A 23,429-nucleotide genomic window follows, 5' to 3' on the forward strand; every position below is an offset into this window, starting at 1 on the left:
ACAGTACTGGTGGGTACAGGTCTGTCACTGTATAACACTGGGGTACAGGTCTGTCACTGTATAACACTGGGGTACAGTACTGGTGGGTACAGGTCTGTCACTGTATAACACTGGGGTACAGGTCTGTCACGATAACACTGGGGTACAGTACTGGTGGGTACAGGTCTGTCACTGTATAACACTGGGGTACAGTACTGGTGGGTACAGGTTTGTCACTGTATAACACTGGGGTACAGTACTGGTGGGTACATGTCTGTCACTGTATAACACTGGGGTACAGTACTGGTGGGTACAGGTCTGTCCCTGTATAACACTGGGGTACAGTACTGGTGGGTACAGGTCTGTCACTGTATAACACGGGTACAGTACTGGTGGGTACAGGTCTGTCACTGTATAACACTGGGGTACAGTACTGGTAGGTACAGGTCTGTCACTGTATAACACGGGTACAGCACTGGTGGGTACAGGTCTGTCACTGTATAACACTGGGGTACAGTACTGGTGGGTACAGGTCTGTCACTGTATAACACTGGGGTACAGTACTGGTGGGTGCAGGTCTGTCACTGTATAACACGGGTACAGTACTGGTGGGTACAGGTCTGTCACTGTATAACACTGGGGTACAGTACTGGTGGGGACATGTCTGTCACTATAACACTGGGTTACAGTACTGGTGGGTACAGGTCTGTCACTGTATAACAGTGGGGTACAGTACTTGTGGGTACAGGTCTGTCACTGTATAACACTGGGGTACAGTACTGGTAGGTACAGGTCTGTCACTGTATAACACGGGTACAGCACTGGTGGGTACAGGTCTGTCACTGTATAACACTGGGGTACAGTACTGGTGGGTACAGGTCTGTCACTGTATAACACTGGGGTACAGTACTGGTGAGTACAGGTCTGTCAGTGTATAACACTGGGGTACAGTTCTGGTGGGTACAGGTCTGTCACTGTATAACACGGGTACGTTACTGGTGGGTACAGGTCTGTCACTATAACACTGGGATACAGTACTGGTGGGTACAGGTCTGTCACTGTATAACACGGGTACAGTACTAGTGGGTACAGGTCTGTCACTGTATAACACTGGGGTACAGGTCTGTCACTGTATAACACTGGGGTACAGTACTAGTGGGTACAGGTCTGTCACTGTATAACTGGGGTACAGTACTGGTGGGTACAGGTCTGTCACTATAACACTGGGGTACAGTACTGGTGGGTACAGCTATGTCACTGTATAACACTGGGGTACAGTACTGGTGGGTGCGCGTCTGTCACTGTACAACACTGGGGTACAGTACTGGTGGGTACAGGTCAGTCACTGTATAACACTGGGGTACAGTACTGGTGGGTACAGGTCTGTCACTGTCTAACACTGGGGTACAGTACTGGTAGGTACAGGTCTGTCACTGTATAACACGGGTACAGCACTGGTGGGTACAGGTCTGTCACTGTATAACACTGGGGTACAGTACTGGTGGGTACAGGCCTGTCACTGTATAACACTGGGGTACATTACTGGCGGGTACAGGTCTGTCACTGTATAACACTGGGGTACAGTACTGGTGGGTACAGGTCTGTCACTGTATAACACTGGGGTACAGTACTGGTGGGTACAGGTCTGTCACTGTATAACACTGGGGTACAGTACTGGTGGGTACAGGTCTGTCACTGTATAACACTGGGGTACAGTACTGGTGGGTACAGGTCTGTCACTGTATAACACTGGGGTACAGTACTGGTGGGTACAGGTCTGTCACTGTATAACACTGGGGCACAGTACTGGTGAGTACAGGTCTGTCACTATAACACTGGGGTACAGTACTGGCGGGTATAGGTCTGTCACTGTATAACACTGGGGTAAAGTACTGGTGGGTACAGGTCTGTCACTGTATAACACTGGGGTACAGTACTGGTGGGTACAGGTCTGTCACTGTATAACACTGGGGTACAGTACTGGTGGGTACAGGTCTGTCACTGTATAACACTGGGGCACAGTACTGGTGAGTACAGGTCTGTCACTATAACACTGGGGTACAGTACTGGCGGGTATAGGTCTGTCACTGTATAACACTGGGGTAAAGTACTGGTGGGTACAGGTCTGTCACTGTATAACACGGGTACAGTACTGGTGGGTACAGGTATGTGACTGTATAACACTGGGGTACAGTACTGGTGGGTACAGGTCTGTCACTGCATAACACTGGGGTACAGTACTGGTGGGTACAGGTCTGTCACTGTATAACACTGGGGTACAGTACTGGTGGGTACAGGTCTGTCACTGTATAACACTGGGGTACAGTACTGGTGGGTACAGGTATGTGACTGTATAACACTGGGGTACAGTACTGGTGGGTACAAGTCTGTCACTGTATAACACTGGGGTACAGTACTGGTGGGTACAGGTCTGTCACTGTATAACACTGGGGTGCAGTACTGGTGGGTACAGGTCTGTCACTGTATAACACTGGGGTACAGTACTGGTGGATACAGGTCTGTCACTGTATAACACTGGGGTACAGTACTGGTGGGTACAGGTCTGTCACTGCATAACACTGGGGTACAGTACTGGTGGGTACAGGTCTGTCACTGTATAACACTGGGGTACAGTACTGGTGGGTACAGGTCTGTCACTGTATAACACTGGGGTACAGTATTGGTGGGTACAGGTCTGTCGCTGTGTAACACTGGGGTACAGTACTGGTGGGCACAGGTATGTGACTGTATAACACTGGGTTACCGTACTGGTGGGTACAGGTCTGTCACTATAACACTGGGGTACAGTACTGGTGGGTACAGGTATGTCACTGTATAACACTGGGGTACAGTACTGGTGGGTACAGGTCTGTCACTGTATAACACTGGGGTACAGTACTGGTGGGTGCAGGTCTGTCACTATGACACTGGGTTACAGTACTGGTGGGTACAGGTCTGTCACTGTATAACACTGGGGTACAGTACTGGTGGGTACAGGTCTGTCACTGTATAACACTGGGGTACAGTACTGGTAGGTACAGGTCTGTCACTGTATAACACTGGGGTACAGTACTGGTGGGTACAGGTCTGTCACTGTGTAACACTGGGGTACAGTACTGGTGGGCACAGGTATGTGACTGTATAACACTGGTTTACCGTACTGGTGGGTACAGGTCTGTCACTATAACACTGGGGTACAGTACTGGTGGGTACAGGTATGTCACTGTATAACACTGGGGTACAGTACTGGTGGGTACAGGTCAGTCACTGTATAACACTGGGCTACAGTACTGGTGGGTACAGGTCTGTCACTGTATAACACTGGGGTACAGTACTGGTGGGTACAGGTCTGTCGCTGTATAACACTGGGGTACAGTACTGGTGGGTACAGGTCTGTCACTGTATAACACTGGGGTACAGTACTGGTGGGTACAGGTCTGTCACGATGACACTGGGTTACAGTACTGGTGGGTACAGGTCTGTCACTGTATAACAGTGGGGTACAGTACTGGTGGGTACAGGTCTGTCACTGTATAACACTGGGGTACAGTACTGGTAGGTACAGGTCTGTCACTGTATAACACGGGTACAGCACTGGTGGGTACAGGTCTGTCACTGTATAACACTGGGGTACAGTACTGGTGGGTACAGGCCTGTCACTGTATAACACTGGGGTACAGTACTGGTGGGTACAGGTCTGTCACTATAACACTGGGGTACAGTTCTGGTGAGTACAGGTCTGTCACTGTATAACACTGGGGTACAGTACTGGTGGGTACAGGTCTGTCACTGTATAACACTGGGGTACAGTACTGGTGGATACAGGTCTGTCACTGTATAACACGGGTACAGTACTGGTGGGTACAGGTCTGTCACTGTATAACACTGGGGTACAGTGCTGGTGGGTACAGGTCTGTCACTGTATAACACTGGGGCACAGTACTGGTGAGTACAGGTCTGTCACTATAACACTGGGGTACAGTACTGGCGGGTATAGGTCTGTCACTGTATAACACTGGGGTAAAGTACTGGTGGGTACAGGTCTGTCACTGTATAACACGGGTACAGTACTGGTGGGTACAGGTATGTGACTGTATAACACTGGGGTACAGTACTGGTGGGTACAAGTCTGTCACTGTATAACACTGGGGTACAGTACTGGTGGGTACAGGTCTGTCACTGTATAACACTGGGGTGCAGTACTGGTGGGTACAGGTCTGTCACTGTATAACACTGGGGTACAGTACTGGTGGATACAGGTCTGTCACTGTATAACACTGGGGTACAGTACTGGTGGGTACAGGTCTGTCACTATAACACTGGGGTACAGTACTGGTGGGTACAGGTCTGTCACTGTATAACACTGGGGTACAGTACTGGTGGGTACAGGTCTGTCACTGTATAACACTGGGGTACAGTATTGGTTGATACAGGTCTGTCGCTGTGTAACACTGGGGTACAGTACTGGTGGGCACAGGTATGTGACTGTATAACACTGGGTTACCGTACTGGTGGGTACAGGTCTGTCACTATAACACTGGGGTACAGTACTGGTGGGTACAGGTATGTCACTGTATAACACTGGGGTACAGTACTGGTGGGTACAGGTCAGTCACTGTATAACACTGGGGTACAGTACTGGTGGGTACAGGTCTGTCACTGTATAACACTGGGGTACAGTACTGGTGGGTACAGGTCTGTCACTATGACACTGGGTTACAGTACTGGTGGGTACAGGTCTGTCACTGTATAACAGTGGGGTACAGTACTGGTGGGTACAGGTCTGTCACTGTATAACACTGGGGTACAGTACTGGTAGGTACAGGTCTGTCACTGTATAACACGGGTACAGCACTGGTGGGTACAGGTCTGTCACTGTATAACACTGGGGTACAGTACTGGTGGGTACAGGCCTGTCACTGTATAACACTGGGGTACAGTACTGGTGGGTACAGGTCTGTCACCATAACACTGGGGTACAGTTCTGGTGAGTACAAGTCTGTCACTGTATAACACTGGGGTACAGTACTGGTGGGTACAGGTCTGTCACTGTATAACACTGGGGTACAGTACTGGTGGATACAGGTCTGTCACTGTATAACACGGGTACAGTACTGGTGGGTACAGGTCTGTCACTGTATAACACTGGGGTACAGTACTGGTGGGCACAGGTCTGTCACTGTATAACACGGGTACAGTACTGGTGGGGACAGGTCTGTCACTATAACACTGGGGTACAGTACTGGTGGGTACAGGTCTGTCACTGTATAACACTGGGGTACAGTACTGGTGGGTACAGGTCTGTCACTGTATAACACTGGGGTACAGTACTGGTGGGTACAGGTCTGTCAGTGTATAACACTGGGGTACAGTACTGGTGGGTACAGCTATGTCACTGTATAACACTGGGGTACAGTACTGGTGGGTACAGGTTTGTCACTGTATAACACTGGGGTACAGTACTGGTGGGTACATGTCTGTCACTGTATAACACTGGGGTACAGTACTGGTGGGTACAGGTCTGTCCCTGTATAACACGGGTACAGTACTGGTGGGTACAGGTCTGTCACTGTATAACACGGGTACAGTACTGGTGGGTACAGGTCTGTCACTGTATAACACTGGGGTACAGTACTGGTAGGTACAGGTCTGTCACTGTATAACACGGGTACAGCACTGGTGGGTACAGGTCTGTCACTGTATAACACTGGGGTACAGTACTGGTGGGTACAGGTCTGTCACTGTATAACACTGGGGTACAGTACTGGTGGGTGCAGGTCTGTCACTGTATAACACGGGTACAGTACTGGTGGGTACAGGTCTGTCACTGTATAACACTGGGGTACAGTACTGGTGGGGACATGTCTGTCACTATAACACTGGGTTACAGTACTGGTGGGTACAGGTCTGTCACTGTATAACAGTGGGGTACAGTACTTGTGGGTACAGGTCTGTCACTGTATAACACTGGGGTACAGTACTGGTAGGTACAGGTCTGTCACTGTATAACACGGGTACAGCACTGGTGGGTACAGGTCTGTCACTGTATAACACTGGGGTACAGTACTGGTGGGTACAGGTCTGTCACTGTATAACACTGGGGTACAGTACTGGTGAGTACAGGTCTGTCAGTGTATAACACTGGGGTACAGTTCTGGTGGGTACAGGTCTGTCACTGTATAACACGGGTACGTTACTGGTGGGTACAGGTCTGTCACTATAACACTGGGATACAGTACTGGTGGGTACAGGTCTGTCACTGTATAACACGGGTACAGTACTGGTGGGTACAGGTCTGTCACTGTATAACACGGGTACAGTACTAGTGGGTACAGGTCTGTCACTGTATAACACTGGGGTACAGGTCTGTCACTGTATAACACTGGGGTACAGTACTAGTGGGTACAGGTCTGTCACTGTATAACTGGGGTACAGTACTGGTGGGTACAGGTCTGTCACTATAACACTGGGGTACAGTACTGGTGGGTACAGCTATGTCACTGTATAACACTGGGGTACAGTACTGGTGGGTGCACGTCTGTCACTGTATAACACTGGGGTACAGTACTGGTGGGTACAGGTCAGTCACTGTATAACACTGGGGTACAGTACTGGTGGGTACAGGTCTGTCACTGTATAACACTGGGGTACAGTACTGGTAGGTACAGGTCTGTCACTGTATAACACGGGTACAGCACTGGTGGGTACAGGTCTGTCACTGTATAACACTGGGGTACAGTACTGGTGGGTACAGGTCTGTCACTGTATAACACTGGGGTACAGTACTGGTGAGTGCAGGTCTGTCACTGTATAACACTGGGGTACAGCACTGGTGGGTACAGGTCTGTCACTGTATAACACTGGGGTACAGTACTGGTGGGTACAGGTCTGTCGCTGTATAACACTGGGGTACAGTACTGGTGGGTACAGGTCTGTCACTGTATAACACTGGGGTACAGTACTGGTGGGTACAGGTCTGTCACTGTATAACACTGTGGTACAGTACTGGTGGGTACAGGTCTGTCACTATAACACTGGGATACAGTACTGGTGGGTACAGGTCTGTCACTGTATAACACTGGGGTACAGTACTGGTGGGTACAGGTCTGTCACTGTGTAACACTGGGGTACAGTACTGGTGGGTACAGGTCTGTCACAGTATAACACTGGGTTACAGTACTGGTGGGTACAGATCTGTCACTGAATAACACTGGGGTACAGTACTGTTGGGTACAGGTCTGTCACTAACAGTGGGGTACAGTACTGGTGGGTACAGGTCTGTCACTGTACAACACTGGGGTACAGTACTGGTGGGTACATGTCTGTCACTGTGTAACACTGGGGTACAGTACTGGTGGGTGCAGGTCTGTCACTGTATAACACTGGGGTACAGTACTGGTGGGTGCAGGTCTGTCACTGTATAACACTGGGGTACAGTACTGGTGGGTACAGGTCTGTCACTGTATAACACTGGGGTACAGTACTGGTGGGTACAGGTCTGTCACTATAACACTGGGGTACAGTACTGGTGGGTACAGGTCTGTCACTGTATAACAGTGGGGTACAGTACTGGTGGGTACAGGTCTGTCACTGTATAACACTGGGTTACAGTACTGGTGGGTACAGGTCTGTCACTATAACACTGGGGTACAGTACTGGTGGGTACAGGTCTGTCACTGTATAACACGGGTACAGTACTGGTGGGTACAGGTCTGTCACTATAACACTGGGATACAGTACTGGTGGGTACAGGTCTGTCACTGTATAACACTGGGGTACAGTACTGGTGGGTACAGGTCTGTCACTGTATAACACTGGTACAGTACTGGTGGGTACAGGTCTGTCACTGTATAATACTGGGGTACAGTACTGGTGGGTACAGGTCTGTCACTGTATAACATTGGGGTACAGTACTGGTGGGTACAGGTCTGTCACTGTATAACACTGGGGTACAGTACTGGTGGGTACAGGTCTGTCAGTGTATAACACTGGGGTACAGTACTGGTGGGTACAGGTCTGTCACTGTATTACACTGGGGTACAGTACTGGTGGGTACAGGTCTGTCACTGTATAACACTGGGGTACAGTACTGGTGGGTACAGGTCTGTCACTGTATAACACTGGGGTACAGTACTGGCGGGTACAGGTCTGTCACTATAACACTGGGTTACAGTACTGGTGGGTACAGGTCTGTCACTGTATAACACTGGGGTACAGTACTGGTGGGTACAGGTCTGTCAGTATATAACGGGTACAGTACTGGTGGGTACAGGTCTGTCACTATATAACACTGGGGTACAGTACTGGTGGGTACAGGTCTGTCAGTGTATAACACGGGTACAGTACTGGTGGGTACAGGTCTGTCACTGTATAACACTGGGGTACAGTACTGGTGGGTACAGGTCTGTCACTGTATAACACTGGGGTACAGTACTGGTGGGTACAGGTCTGTCACTGTATAACACTGGGGTACAGTACTGGTGGGTACAGGTCTGTCAGTGTATAACACTGGGGTACAGTACTGGTGGGTACAGGTCTGTCACGAACACTGGGGTACAGTACTGGTGGGTACAGGTCTGTCACTGTATAACACTGGGGTACAGTACTGGTGGGTACAGGTCTGTCAGTGTATAGCACTGGGGTACAGTACTGGTGGGTACAGGTCTGTCAGTGTATAACACTGGGGTACAGTATTGGTGGGTACAGGTCTGTCACTATAACACTGGGGTACAGTACCGGTGGGTACAGGTCTGTCACTGTATAACACTGGGGTACAGTACTGGTGGGTACAGGTCTGTCAGTGTATAACACTGGGGTACAGTACTGGTGGGTACAGGTCTGTCAGTGTATAACACTGGGGTACAGTACTGGTGGGTACAGGTCTGTCACTAACACTGGGGTACAGTACTGGTGGGTACAGGTTTGTCACTGTATAACACTGGGGTACAGTACTGGTGGGTACAGGTCTGTCACTATATAACACTGGGGTACAGTACTGGTGGGTACAGGTCTGTCAGAGTTCGAGCCCCATAATCCAGTCTCGACACTCCCCCTGTGCTGAGGGGGCGCTGCACTGTCGGAGGGGCTGTCTTTCAGGATGAGACGTTAAACCGGGGCCCAGTCTGCTCTCTCGGGTGGATGTAAAAGATCCCACGGCCACTATTGGAAGAAGAGCAGGGGGGAGTACTCCCCGGTGTCCTGGGGCCAATATTTATCCCTCAACCAACATCACTAAAAACAGATGATCTGGTCATTTATCACATTGCTGTTTGTGGGATCTTGCTGTGCGCAGATTGGCTTCCGCGTTTCCTACATTACAACAGTGACCACACTTCAAAAAAAGTACCTCATTGGCTGTGAATTGCTTCGGGACGTCCTGAGGTGGGGAAAGGCACTGGAGAAATGGGAGTTCTTTCATTCTGTGCTCTCTTTCCCTACCAGAATACATGAACAGGCTGATGGTTCACAACAAGGAGGTTCTCTACGATCTGATCGAAAAGCGGCCCAGAGGGAAGCCGCTGATCACCGTCGCCAACCACCAGTCCTGCATGGACGACCCGCACATCTGGGGTGAGGGATTTGGCGCGGGTTGCCCCGCCCCCCTTCTGCTGGGGCCAGCTGTGCCTGGCCACCATCGCGCGTGCGCACGAGAAAGATTGAGAGAGAGAGACGCGCGGAGATCCGGTTCCCCGGGGCGGCGAGCGCGGTCGGAAGCTGGCACGTCCCTGTCGCCGTGCTGGTTGCCAGGCGACGGCCGGCCGCAGTTGAAAGCCAAGCTGTTCCGTCGGGGGGAGGGGGGCGTGGTTTTGAGTGTTGGCTCGCTGCTCGACTGTCCCCGCCCGCTGTGGGGCTCAGTACCTCACCGGGTGAGAGCAGGCTGACTCAGCGCAGGCCCCGGATGGAGCCTCGGCCTCGCTGCTCTGCGTGTGGGGGGTTCAGTCCCACTCCATGACGTAAGAAAACTACTCGGCACTTGGTCTGAGAATTAAACAAGGCTTTAATCAACTGTTTTACAACATGGAGATCTAGTTGTGCCCTTCACTAGTTCCTGTTCAAAAAAAAATGTCCTGAGCAAGCTGGGCCCATGCCCGAGTATTTATACCCTCCCTGGACAGCGCCACCAGCAGGCCGCCCAGTATCATTTCATAAGTCATTTCCACATTAATGACAAGATTCATGTCACAGAGCATGACGGATAAACTGTGGTGTGCGTGTGAAAGTGTCACTCAGACACCATCCATCAGCAGTTTGTCTTTGTCATTTTGCCTTGTGCCGTGTCGGCTGTGGCTCTGTGGGCAGCACCCTCGCCTCTGAGTCATAGAAACATAGAGATAGGAACAGGAGTAGGCCATTCGGCCCTTCGAGCCTGCTCCGCCATTCAATGAGATCATGGCTGATCTTCGTCTGAGATCATAGCTGATCTTACCAGTTCAGTACCCCCGTCCCCGCCTTTTCTCCGTAACCCTTAATCCCCTTAGCCTTCAGAAATATATCCAATTCTCTCTTGAAAATATTTATTGAATTAGCCTTCACAGCCCTCTGTGGCAGGGAATTCCACAGGCTCACCACTCTTTGAGTGAAGAAATTCTTCCTCATCTCTGTTTTAAATGATTTGCCCGCTATTTTTAGACTGTGGCCCCTGGTTCTGTGCTCCCCTGCCATTGGAAACATTCTCTCTGAATTCAGCCTGTCCAGGCCTGCCATAATTTTATATGTTTCGATGAGATCCCCTCTCAATCTTCTAAACTCCAGTGAGTACAAGCCCAAACTATTCAATCTCTCCTCGTAGGTCATTCCCGCCATTCCAGGTATCAGCCTGGTGAATCGCCGCTGCACTCTTTCCATGGCAAGAACATCCTTCCGCAGATGGGGCGACCAAAACTGTACACAATACTCCAGATGCGGTCTCACCAGCACCTTGTACAGCTGTAGTAAGGTATCCCTATTCCTATACTCGAACCCCCTTGATATGAAGGCCAACATACCATTTGCCTTCTTAATCGCCTGTTGCACCTGCATGCTCTCCTTCAGTGACTGGTGCACAAGAACACCCAGGTCCCTCTGCACTTCCCCATCTCCCAATCTATTGCCATTTAGATAATAATCTACCCTCCTGTTTTTACCCCCAAAGTGGATAACCTCGCATTTATCCACATTATAGTGCATCTGCCACGTATCCGCCCATTCCCCCAACCTGTCCAAATCGCACTGTAGCCTCCTGACATCCTCATCAGAGCCCACCCCTCCTCCTAGTTTAGTGTCGTCAGCGAATTTGGAAATATTGCATCCAATTCCCTGATCCAGATCATTTATATATATTGTGAACAGCTGGGGTCCCAGGACAGATCCTTGCGGCACCCCGCTGGTCACTGCCTGCCACTCCGAAAACGAGCCGTTTATTCCAACTCTCTGTTTTCTATCCGCCAGCCAGTTCTCTATCCACGTTAATACTTTGCCCCCAATCCCATGAGCCTTAATTTTGCATGATAATCTTTTGTGTGGAACCTTATCGAAGGCTTTCTGGAAGTCAAGGTACACCACATCCACTGGCTCTCCCCCATCTATTTTACCAGTTACTTCCTCAAAAAATTCCAGCAGATTAGTCAAACACGATTTACCCTTTGTAAATCCATGTTGACTCTGTCCGATCCTTTCCCCATTTGTCAAGTGCTCCGCTATTTTATCCTTAATAATGGACTCTAGCATTTTGCCCACAACCGATGTAAGGCTTACTGGTCTATAATTCCCTGCTTTCTCTCTACCCCCCTTTTTAAATATTGGGGTAACATTAGCTACCCTCCAATCCACGGGTACTGTTCCCGAGTCAATGGAGTTCCGGAAGATGATCCTTAGAGCATCTGCTATCTCCAGGGCCACCTCCTTAAGTACCCTAGGATGTAGTTTATCAGGCCCCGGGGATTTGTCGGCCTTCAGTCCCCTCAACTTACCCAACACCATATCCCTAGAGATACTAATTTCTGTCAGCTCCTCCCTCTCATTAGTCCCTATGTTTGCCGATATTCCTGGGAGGTTATTTGTGTCCTCCTTTGTGAATACAGAACCAAAGTATGAGTTTAATTGGTCTGCCATTTCCTTATTCTCCATTATATATTCTCCCGAATCGGACTGCAAGGGACCGACTTGGGATTTTACCAGTCTTTTCCTCCTGATATACCGATAAAAGCTTTTGCAGTCTGTCTTTATGTTTGCTGCAAGTTTACTTTCGTATTCTATTTTCCCCTTCCTGATTAATCCCTTTGTCCTCTTTTGCTGTATCCTGTACTGCCCCCAATCTTCCGGTCTGGTGCTTTTTTTTGCCAGTTGATATGCCCTTTTTTTTGATTTTATGCTGTCCCTAATTTCCCTCGTTATCCACGGTTGAGCCACCTTTTTAGGTTTATTTTTATGCCAAACCGGTATAAACATGTTCTGGAATTCTTCCATTCTATCTTTGAATGCTTGCCATTGTCTATCCACTGTCAATCCCCCCAGAAACACCACCCAATCAATCTTACCCAATTCCCGTCTCATACCCTCGTAATTCCCTTTATTTAAGTTCTGGACCTTAGTCTCTGATTCAATTTCCTCACTCTCCATCTCGACTGAGAGCTCGATCATATTATGATCGCTCTGACCCAAGGGGCCTCGTACAAGAAGATTGTTGATAAGTCCCTTCTCATTGCACAATACCCAGGGTCACAGGGTTCTGGGTTCAAGTCCCACTCCAGAGACTCGAGCACCAAAATCCAGGCTGCCACTTCCCAGTGCAATGCTGAGGGAGCGCCGCACTGTCGGAGGGGCAGTACTGAGGGAGCGCCACACTGTCGGAGGGGCGGTACTGAGGGAGCGCCGCACTGTCGGAGGGGCGGTACTGAGGGAGCGCCGCACTGTCGGAGGGGCAGTACTGAGGGAGCGCCGCACTGTCGGAGGGGCGGTACTGAGGGAGCGCCGCACTGTCGGAGGGTCGGTACTGAGGGAGCGCCGCACTGTCGGAGGGGCGGTACTGAGGGAGCGCCGCAGTGTCGGAGGTGCAGTACTGAGGGAGCGCCGCACTGTCGGAGGGGCGGTACTGAGGGAGCGCCGTACTGTCGGAGGGGCGGTACTGAGGGAGCGCCGCACTGTCGGAGGGGCGGTACTGAGGGAGCGCCGCACTGTCGGAGGGTCGGTACCGAGGGTGCGCCGCACTGTCGGAGGGGCGGTACTGAGGGTGCGCCGCACTGTCGGAGGGTCGGTACCGAGGGTGCGCCGCACTGTCGGAGGGTCGGTACTGAGGGTGCGCCGCACTGTCGGAGGGTCGGTACCGAGGGTGCGCCGCACTGTCGGAGGGTCGGTACCGAGGGTGCGCCGCACTGTCGGAGGGTCGGTTCTGAGGGAGCGCCGCACTGTCGGAGGGTCGGTTCTGAGGGTGCGCCGCACTGTCGGAGGGTCGGTTCTGAGGTAGCGCTGCACTGTCAGAGGGGCCGACTTTCGGGATGAGACGTTAAACCCGAGGCCCCCGTCTGCCCTCTCGGGTGGATGTAAAACATCCCACGGCCACTATTGGAAGAAGAGCAGGGGGGAGTTCTCCCCGGTGTCCTGGGGCCCAATATTTATCCCTCAACCAACATCACTAAAACACATCATTATCACATTGCTGTTTGTGGGAGCTTGCTGTGCACAAATTGGCTGGCGCGTTTTCCACATTACAACAGTGACCACACTTCAAAAAAAGTCCTTCATTGGCTGTGAAGCGCTTTGGGACGTCATGAGGTGGTGAAAAGCGCTGGAGAAATGCAAGATCTTTCTTTCTATCATGTCCTTGAAAAGCTACTGATTGTTTCTGTCTTTCTCCAGGCATCCTAGAGCTCAAACACCTGAGGAGCATCACGGCCATGAGATGGTGAGTGTTCGAGACGCCGATCTCCCCACTGTTTAATATTTATCATCAAACACTCCCAGGGCAGGTACAGCACGGGGTTAGATACAGCGTAAAGCTACCTCTACACGGTCCCCATCAAACACTCCCAGGGCAGGTACAGCACGGGTTAGATACAGAGTAAAGCTCCCTCTACACTGTCCCCATCAAACACTCCCAGGGCAGGTACAGCACGGGTTAGATACAGAGTAAAGCTCCCTCTACACTGTCCCATCAAACACTCCCAGGGCAGGTACAGCACGGGGTTAGATACAGAGTAAAGCTCCCTCTACACTGTCCCCATCAAACACTCCCAGGGCAGGTACAGCACGGGTTAGATACAGAGTAAAGCTCCCTCTGCACTGTCCCATCAAACACTCCCAGGGCAGGCACAGCACGGGGTTAGATACAGAGTAAAGCTCCCTCTACACTGTCCCATCAAACACTCCCAGGACAGGTACAGCACGGGTTAGATACAGAGTAAAGCTCCCTCTACACTGTCCCCATCAAACACTCCCAGGGCAGGTACAGCACGGGTTAGATACAGAGTAAAGCTCCCTCTACACTCTCTCTGCTGCAACCCCAGAAGAACACCCCCACTTCATGAGAATAGCAAACCTTTATCCATTTCCAGTTGTGCCATGATCCCTAATTTGCTTAATTGAACCCAGGACGCATCTCAGCGCTGTTACATTTACAGGTTTACATAGGATGTACGGCACAGAAACAGGCCATTCGACCCAACCCGTCCATGCCGGTGTTCATGCTCCACTCGAACCTCCTCCCCTCTTTCCTCATCTAAACCTATCAGCAGAACCCTCTGTTCCCTTCTCTCCCCTGTATGCTTATCTAACCGCCCCTTAAATGCATCCATACTATTCGCCATAACTCCTTCCTGTGGTCACGAGTTCCACTTTCTCCCCACTCTCTGGGTAAAGAAGTTGCCTGGATGAGTGCAGCTCCAACAACACTCAAGAAGCTCGACACCATCCAGGACAAAGCAGCCCGCTTGATTGGCACCCCGTCCACCACCTTAAACATTCACTCCCTCCACCACCGGCGCACCGTGGCTGCAGTGTGGACCATCTACAAGATGCACTGCAGCAACTCGCCAAGGCTCCTTCAACAGCACCTCCCAAACCCGCGACCTCTACCACTTAGAAGGACAAGGGCAGCAGACGCATGGGAACATCACCACCTACAAGTTCCCCTCCAAGCCACACACCATCCCGACTTGGACCTGTATCGCCGTTCCTTCACTGTCGCTGGGCCAAAATCCTGGAACTCCTTAACAGCATTGTGGGTGTACCTGCACCATATGGACTGCAGCGGTTCAAGAAGGCGGCTCACCACCATCTTCTCGAGGGCAATTAGGGATGGGCACTAAATGCAGGCCTAGCCAGCGACGCCCACATCCCATCAATGAATTAAAAAAAAAAGTTCCTTCAGAATTCTCAATTTGATTTCTTGCTGACTGACGTAAGAAAACTACTAGGCACTTGGTCTAAGCATTAAACAAAGCTTTAATCAACTGTTTTACAACATGGAGGTCGAGTTGTGTCCTTCACTAGTTCCTGTTAAAGAATGTCCTGCGCAAGCTGGGCCCGTGCCCGAGTATTTATACTCTCCCTGGACAGCGCCACCCGCAGGCCACTCAGTATTATTTCATCAGTCTTTCTGTCATGGACGACTGATTCGTGTCACTGACTGTCTTATTCTGATGACCTCTAGTTTTGCTCTTCCCCGCAAGCGTATGTACTCTTGTCGAAACCTGTCGTCGTTTTTAAGACCTCTATCAGATCACACCTCGGCCTCCTCATCTCAAATTATTCTCTGGATCTCCGCAGGGTTGGTTAATGCAGACGTCCGTGCCTCCATTAAAGAGACGGGCAAGGGTAAGCTCAGCTCCCCCGAGCAGCAGAATAATGCGTTGTGCGTGATCTGGTATAACAGTCCCCTGGTTCAGATACGGCCAGTCATCCCGGAGCTATGCCCCGGGGAGGTCAATTAATTCCTACTCTTTCCAAATTGCAGGATTCCCACGGCCGCCGATATTTGTTTCACCAAAGAATCCCATTCCAGGTTCTTTAGTTTGGGGAAGTGCGTCCCAGTGTGCCGTGGTGAGTAACTTGGCGTTGTGAGGCAGAGGTACTAACATCAGTAAAGATACGGTCAGTAAAAGAGGGTGCTGAGGGAGAGGGATTACTGAGTGACAGTGTGAGGGAGCTGGATTAACATCAGTAGAGATACAGTCAGTGACACAGGGCCCTGGGGGAGAGGGGTTACTGAGTGACAGTGTGAGGGAGCTGGATTAACATCAGTAGAGATACAGTCAGTAACACAGGGCGCTGGGGGAGAGGGGTTACTGAGTGACAGTGTGAGGGAGCTGGATTAACATCAGTAGAGATACAGTCAGTAACACAGGGCGCTGGGGGAGAGGACTTACTGAGTGGCAGTGTGAGGGAGCTGGATTAACAGCAGTAGAGATACAGTCAGTGACACAGAGCGCTGGGGGAGAGGGGTTACTGAGTGACAATGTGAGGGAGCTGGATTAACATCAGTAGAGATACAGTCAGTAACACAGAGCGCTGGGGGAGAGGGGTTACTGAGTGACAGTGTGAGGGAGCTGGATTAACATCAGTAGAGATACAGTCAGTGACACAGGGTGCTGGGGGGAGGGGTTACTGAGTGACAGTGTGAGGGAGCTGGATTAACATCAGTAGAGATACAGCCAGTGACACAGGGCGCTGGGGGAGAGGGGTTACAGAGTGACAGTGTGAGGGAGCTGGATTAACATCAGTAGGGATACAGTCAGTAACACGGCGCTGGGGGAGAGGGGTTACTGAGTGACAGTGTGAGGGAGCTGGATTAACATCAGTAGAGATACAGTCAGTAACACAGGGCGCTGGGGGAGAGGGGTTACTGAGTGACAGTGTGAGGGAGCTGGATTAACATCAGTAGAGATACAGTCAGTGACACAGGGCGCTGGGGGAGAGGGGTTACTGAGTGACAGTGTGAGGGAGCTGGATTAACATCAGTAGAGATACAGTCAGTGACACAGGGCTCTGGGGAGAGGGGTTACTGAGTGACAGTGTGAGGGAGCTGGATTAACATCAGTAGAGATACAGTCAGTGACACAGGGTGCTGGGGGAGAGGGGTTACTGAGTGACAGTGTGAGGGAGCTGGATTAACATCAGTAGAGATACAGTCAGTAACACAGGGCGCTGGGGGAGAGGGGTTACTGAGTGACAGTGTGAGGGAGCTGGATTAACATCAGTAGAGATACAGTCAGTGACACAGGGTGCTGGGGGAGAGGGGTTACTGAGTGACAGTGTGAGGGAGCTGGATTAACATCAGTAGAGATACAGTCAGTAACACAGGGCGCTGGGGGAGAGGGGTTACTGAGTGACAGTGTGAGGGAGCTGGATTAACATCAGTAGAGATACAGTCAGTGAAACAGGGCGCGGGGGGAGAGGGGTTACTGAGTGACAGTGTGAGGGAGCTGGATTAACATCAGTAGAGATACAGTCAGTGACACAGGGCGCTGGGGGGAGAGGGGTTACTGAGTGACAGTGTGAGGGAGCTGGATTAACATCAGTAGAGATACAGTCAGTGACACAGGGCGCTGGGGGGAGAGGGGTTACTGAGTGACAGTGTGAGGGAGCTGGATTAACACCAGTAGAGATACAGTCAGTGACACGGTGCTGGGGGGAGAGGGGTTACTGAGTGACAGTGTGAGGGAGCTGGATTAACATCCGTAGAGATACAGTCAGTAACACAGGGCGCTGGGGGAGAGGAGTTACTGAGTGACAGTGTGAGGGAGCTGGATTAACACCAGTAGAGATACAGTCAGTGACACAGGGCGCTGGGGGGAGAGGGGTTACTGAGTGACAGTGTGAGGGAGCTGGATTAACACCAGTAGAGATACAGTCAGTGACACGGTGCTGGGGGGAGAGGAGTTACTGAGTGACAGTGTGAGGGAGCTGGATTAACATCAGTAGAGATACAGTCAGTGACACAGGGCGCTGGGGGGAGAGGGGTTACTGAGTGACAGTGTGAGGGAGCTGGATTAACACCAGTAGAGATACAGTCAGTGACACGGTGCTGGGGGGAGAGGGGTTACTGAGTGACAGTGTGAGGGAGCTGGATTAACATCCGTAGAGATACAGTCAGTAACACAGGGCGCTGGGGGAGAGGAGTTACTGAGTGACAGTGTGAGGGAGCTGGATTAACATCAGTAGAGATACAGTCAGTGACACGGCGCTGGGGGGAGAGGGGTTACTGAGTGACAGTGTGAGGGAGCTGGATTAACATCAGTAAAGATACGGTCAGTAAAAGAGGGTGCTGAGGGAGAGGGATTACTGAGTGACAGTGTGAGGGAGCTGGATTAACATCAGTAGAGATACAGTCAATAACACAGGGCGCTGGGGGGAGAGGGGTTCCTGAGTGACAGTGTGAGGGAGCTGGATTAACATCAGTAGAGATACAGTCAGTAACACAGGGCGCTGGGGGGAGAGGGGTTACTGAGTGACAGTGTGAGGGAGCTGGATTAACATCAGTAGAGATACAGTCAGTAACACAGGGCGCTGGGGGCGAGGGGTTACTGAGTGACAGTGTGAGGGAGCTGGATTAACATCAGTAGGGATACAGTCAGTAACACAGGGCGCTGGGGGAGAGGGGTTACTGAGTGACAGTGTGAGGGAGCTGGATTAACATCAGTAAAGATACAGTCAGTAACACAGGGCGCTGGGGGAGAGGGGTTACTGAGTGACAGTGTGAGGGAGCTGGATTAACATCAGTAGAGATACAGTCAGTAACACAGGGCGCTGGGGGAGAGGGGTTACTGAGTGACAGTGTGAGGGAGCTGGATTAACATCAGTAGAGATACAGTCAGTAACACAGGGCGCTGGGGGGAGAGGGGTTACTGAGTGACAGTGTGAGGGAGCTGGATTAACATCAGTAGAGATACAGTCAGTAACACAGGGCGCTGGGGGAGAGGGGTTACTGAGTGACAGTGTGAGGGAGCTGGATTAACATCAGTAGAGATACAGTCAGTGACACAGGGCGCTGGGGGAGAGGGGTTACTGAGTGACAGTGTGAGGGAGCTGGATTAACATCAGTAGAGATACAGTCAGTGACACAGGGCTCTGGGGAGAGGGGTTACTGAGTGACAGTGTGAGGGAGCTGGATTAACATCAGTAGAGATACAGTCAGTAACACAGGGCGCTGGGGGAGAGGGGTTACTGAGTGACAGTGTGAGGGAGCTGGATTAACATCAGTAGAGATACAGTCAGTGACACAGGGTGCTGGGGGAGAGGGGTTACTGAGTGACAGTGTGAGGGAGCTGGATTAACATCAGTAGAGATACAGTCAGTAACACAGGGCGCTGGGGGAGAGGAGTTACTGAGTGACAGTGTGAGGGAGCTGGATTAACATCAGTAGAGATACAGTCAGTAACACAGGGCGCTGGGGGAGAGGGGTTACTGAGTGACAGTGTGAGGGAGCTGGATTAACATCAGTAGAGATACAGTCAGTGACACAGGGTGCTGGGGGAGAGGGGTTACTGAGTGACAGTGTGAGGGAGCTGGATTAACATCAGTAGAGATACAGTCAGTGACACAGGGCGCTGGGGGGAGAGGGGTTACTGAGTGACAGTGTGAGGGAGCTGGATTAACACCAGTAGAGATACAGTCAGTGACACGGTGCTGGGGGGAGAGGGGTTACTGAGTGACAGTGTGAGGGAGCTGGATTAACATCCGTAGAGATACAGTCAGTAACACAGGGCGCTGGGGGAGAGGAGTTACTGAGTGACAGTGTGAGGGAGCTGGATTAACATCAGTAGAGATACAGTCAGTGACACGGCGCTGGGGGGAGAGGGGTTACTGAGTGACAGTGTGAGGGAGCTGGATTAACATCAGTAGAGATACAGTCAGTAACACAGGGCGCTGGGGGAGAGGGGTTACTGAGTGACAGTGTGAGGGAGCTGGATTAACATCAGTAGAGATACAGTCAGTAACACAGGGCGCTGGGGGGAGAGGGGTTACTGAATGACAGTGTGAGGGAGCTGGATTAACATCAGTAGAGATACAGTCAGTAACACAGGGCGCTGGGGGGAGAGGGGTTACTGAGTGACAGTGTGAGGGAGCTGGATTAACATCAGTAGAGATACAGTCAGTGACACAGGGCATGAGTTCGCTCGCTCCTACCCGCTAACCCTCCCTTCCTCTTGCCTAGGTGAGGGAGTGTACCAGAAAGGGATGGATTTCCTGCTGGAAAAACTCAATCACGGAGACTGGGTCCACTTTTTCCCAGAAGGTACGTGGATTAACGGGGGCCGGAACCTGGCCGAGGGCTGGGAGAGTTCCACTACGTCACGGACGTGAGGGAGGATTGAGGGGAGGGAAGAGCGGGGAACTGCCTCGCCTCACCCAGGGACTGTCTGTCTTTGCCCCGACAGGGAGAGAATGTTCTGTGCGAAAGGGGCTGCCTGATCTGTTCGGTGAGTTGCTGCGCGTCTCGGCGTTTTGAGTAATCTTTATTATTTCCGTCTTTCAGGCAAGGTGAACATGACGCAGGAGTTCATGAGGCTGAAATGGGGTGAGCCTTTTATCTCTCTCTCTCTCTTCGAATCTCCGAGCTGCCCGTCTGCAGTGGCACAGAGGATCACGGGAACAGGCGGCCATTCGGCCCCCCTCGAGCCTGTTCCATTAGGAACAGGAGGAGGCCGTTCAGCCCCCTCGAGCCTGTTACATTAGGAACAGGAGGAGGCCGTTCAGCCCCCTCGAGCCTGTTACATTAGGAACAGGAGGAGGCCGTTCAGCCCCCTCGAGCCTGTTACATTAGGAACAGGAGGAGGCCGTTCAGCCCCCTCGAGCCTGTTACATTAGGAACAGGAGGAGGCCGTTCAGCCCCTCGAGCCTGTTACAGTAGGAACAGGAGGAGGCCGTTCAGCCCCTCGAGCCTGTTACATTAGGAACAGGAGGAGGCCATTCAGCCCCCTCGAGTCTGTCACATAGACGAGTGAGGGCAGCGTTCCCCGGGCGCGGGATGCCTTCGCTGGGACCAGCGCTCCTTCCGTGGCCAGATATGCTGACACAGGGCTGTCTTGTTTTTTTTCCGTAGGTATCGGGAGGCTGATCTCTGAATGTCCCCTGAACCCGATAATTCTCCCACTCTGGCACGTGGGTAAGTCTGATCCGTGAGGGGGGCGGTTGGGGGTGATGGGGGTGGGGGCCTCGGGCGGTTTCAAACCTCCATTTTCTTCCCCCCACACTTCCTGAAGTGTCTGACAGCGGGAGGGGAGGCGAGGGGTACAGGGGCTTTCTGGTACCTCTCCCAGGTGGACCACCCTTGGTGCGTGAGGATAGACAGTGAGTGTCAGCAAGGTGTCTGGGCACCAGCTACACACTCGCGCTCACGCTCACGTTCACTCGTGAACACACACACACACACTCACTCGCGCGCATATACAAGCACACTCACTCATGCACGCACACCCGCTCGTGAATACGCTCTTGTGCGCACACATAAACACACGCACACTCGCGCACTTACATGAGCGCACTAGCAGACACACAATCGCACAGGTACATGAAGCGGACTGACCCTCTTCCCCCGGTGCCAGTACTGAGGGAGCGCCGCACTGTCGGAGGGGCGGTACTGAGGGAGCGCCGCACTGTCGGAGGGGCGGTACTGAGGGAGCGCCGCACTGTCGGAGGGGCGGTACCGAGGGAGCGCCGCACTGTCGGAGGGGCGGTACTGAGGGAGCGCCGCACTGTCGGAGGGGCGGTACTGAGGGAGCGCCGCACTGTCGGAGGGGCGGTACTGAGGGAGCGCCGCACTGTCGGAGAGGCGGTACTGAGGGAGCGCCGCACTGTCGGAGGGGCAGTACTGAGGGAGCGCCGCACTGTCGGAGGGGCAGTACTGAGGGAGCACCGCACTGTTGGAGGGGCAGTACTGAGGGAGCGCCGCACTGTCGGAGGGGCAGTACTGAGGGAGCGCCGCACTGTCGGAGGGGCGGCCACATTTCCTACATTACAACAGTGACTACACTTTAAAAAGTGTACTTCATTGGATGTAAGGGGCGGTAGGAGGGAGCTGGGAGAGGCGCTGAGACACTGGATGAATGGTTGGCGGGGAGGGGGTGCGGGCGGAGGAGAGCCGGTCAGTGGAAGGCCACACCCGGTGAACGTGCGATTTACGTCTAACCCCTTCTCTCCTGTTGGCTTCCCTCAGGTCTGAGTGACGTCCTCCCCAACAAGCCTCCATACTACCCACGCCTCGGCAAGGTGAGCCGTTCCTGCTCCTCCTCCTCCTGCGCTCCGTCTCCGTGCTGCGGCCCGAGTTCGTTTCCTCCCCATCTCTGGGATTCGAGGCTCACCGTACGCCCCCCCCAAAGCGGACTCTCCATAGTGTCTGTGACTGACGGGGAGCCTCCGCAGCGTATTGGACCTGGGAGGGTTGGGGAGTGCGGGGATACTGCACTTTCGTACACTCACTCTCACTCTCTCGCACGCTCCTGCACACACACTCTCTCTCGCACGCACACTCTCGCACTCACACTCACTCTCTCGCACGCTCAGACACATTCTCTCTCACACACGCGCTCACTCTCGCACGTACACTCCCTCTCACTCTCTCGCACGCTCCTGCACACACACTCTCTCTTGCACGCACACTCTCACACTCACTCTCTCGCACGCTCAGACACATTCTCTGTCACACATGCGCTCTCTCTCGCACGTACACTCCCTCTCACTCTCTTGCACGCTCCTGCACACACACACTCTCTCGCACGCACACTCTCGCACTCACACTCACTCTCTCGCACGCTCAGACACATTCTCTCTCACACACGCGCTCACTCGCGCACGTACTCTCCCTCTCACTCTCTCGCACGCTCCTGCACACACACTCTCTCTCGCGCACACACACTCGCACTCACACTCACTCTCTCGCACGCTCAGACACATTCTCTGTCACGCGCTCTCTCTTGCACGTACACTCCCTCTCACTCTCTTGCACGCTCCTGCACACACACACTCTCTCGCACGCACACTCTTGCACTCACACTCACTCTCTCGCACGCTCAGACACATTCTCTGTCACACACGCGCTCACTCTCGCACGTACACTCGCTCGCACACATTCGCTCGCACGCACACTCTCGCATACTTGCACTCCCTCGCACACTTTCGTATGCACATTCACTCTCTCACACGCTCACTCTCTCGCACACGCACTCTCTCGCGCACACTCACGTGCAGGCACACTGGTGTACATTCACGAGCGCACGCTCTAGCGCACTCTGTCTTTCACCCTCTCGTACACCCCACAGGGGTCACCGGATAGTGATCTCAAGCAGAAATGCTAATGTTTTCAAAAAAAATAATTCTCGGGATGTGGGCGTCGCTGGCAAGGCCAGCATTTATTGCCCATCCCTAATCGCCCTCGAGAAGGTGGTGGTGAGCCACCTTCTTGAACCGCTGCAGTCCGTGTGGTGAAGGTGCTCCGACAGTGCTGTTAGGGAGGGAGTTCCAGGATTTTGAACCAGCGA

At 52.4% G+C, this 23,429-nt stretch overlaps 1 protein-coding gene across 1 annotated transcript in view; it reads left to right on the plus strand.

The window, feature by feature from the left end:
* Positions 1 to 23,429, plus strand: part of tafazzin (tafazzin, phospholipid-lysophospholipid transacylase) — a 37,917-nt gene that overhangs the window by 6,226 nt on the left and 8,262 nt on the right. Inside the window, exons 3-9 of the mRNA XM_085978937.1 lie at positions 9,421 to 9,549; positions 13,813 to 13,858; positions 15,908 to 15,993; positions 20,108 to 20,188; positions 20,429 to 20,470; positions 20,996 to 21,058; positions 22,109 to 22,161. Coding sequence (XP_085835063.1) covers positions 9,421 to 9,549; positions 13,813 to 13,858; positions 15,908 to 15,993; positions 20,108 to 20,188; positions 20,429 to 20,470; positions 20,996 to 21,058; positions 22,109 to 22,161 — 500 coding nt within the window. The remainder of the gene's footprint in view (positions 1 to 9,420; positions 9,550 to 13,812; positions 13,859 to 15,907; positions 15,994 to 20,107; positions 20,189 to 20,428; positions 20,471 to 20,995; positions 21,059 to 22,108; positions 22,162 to 23,429) is intronic.

This window comes from Somniosus microcephalus, unplaced genomic scaffold, assembly GCF_052327205.1.
Source record: "Somniosus microcephalus isolate GS21.2 unplaced genomic scaffold, FLI_Smic_1.0 unresolved_chr7, whole genome shotgun sequence".
NCBI lineage: Eukaryota > Metazoa > Chordata > Chondrichthyes > Squaliformes > Somniosidae > Somniosus > Somniosus microcephalus.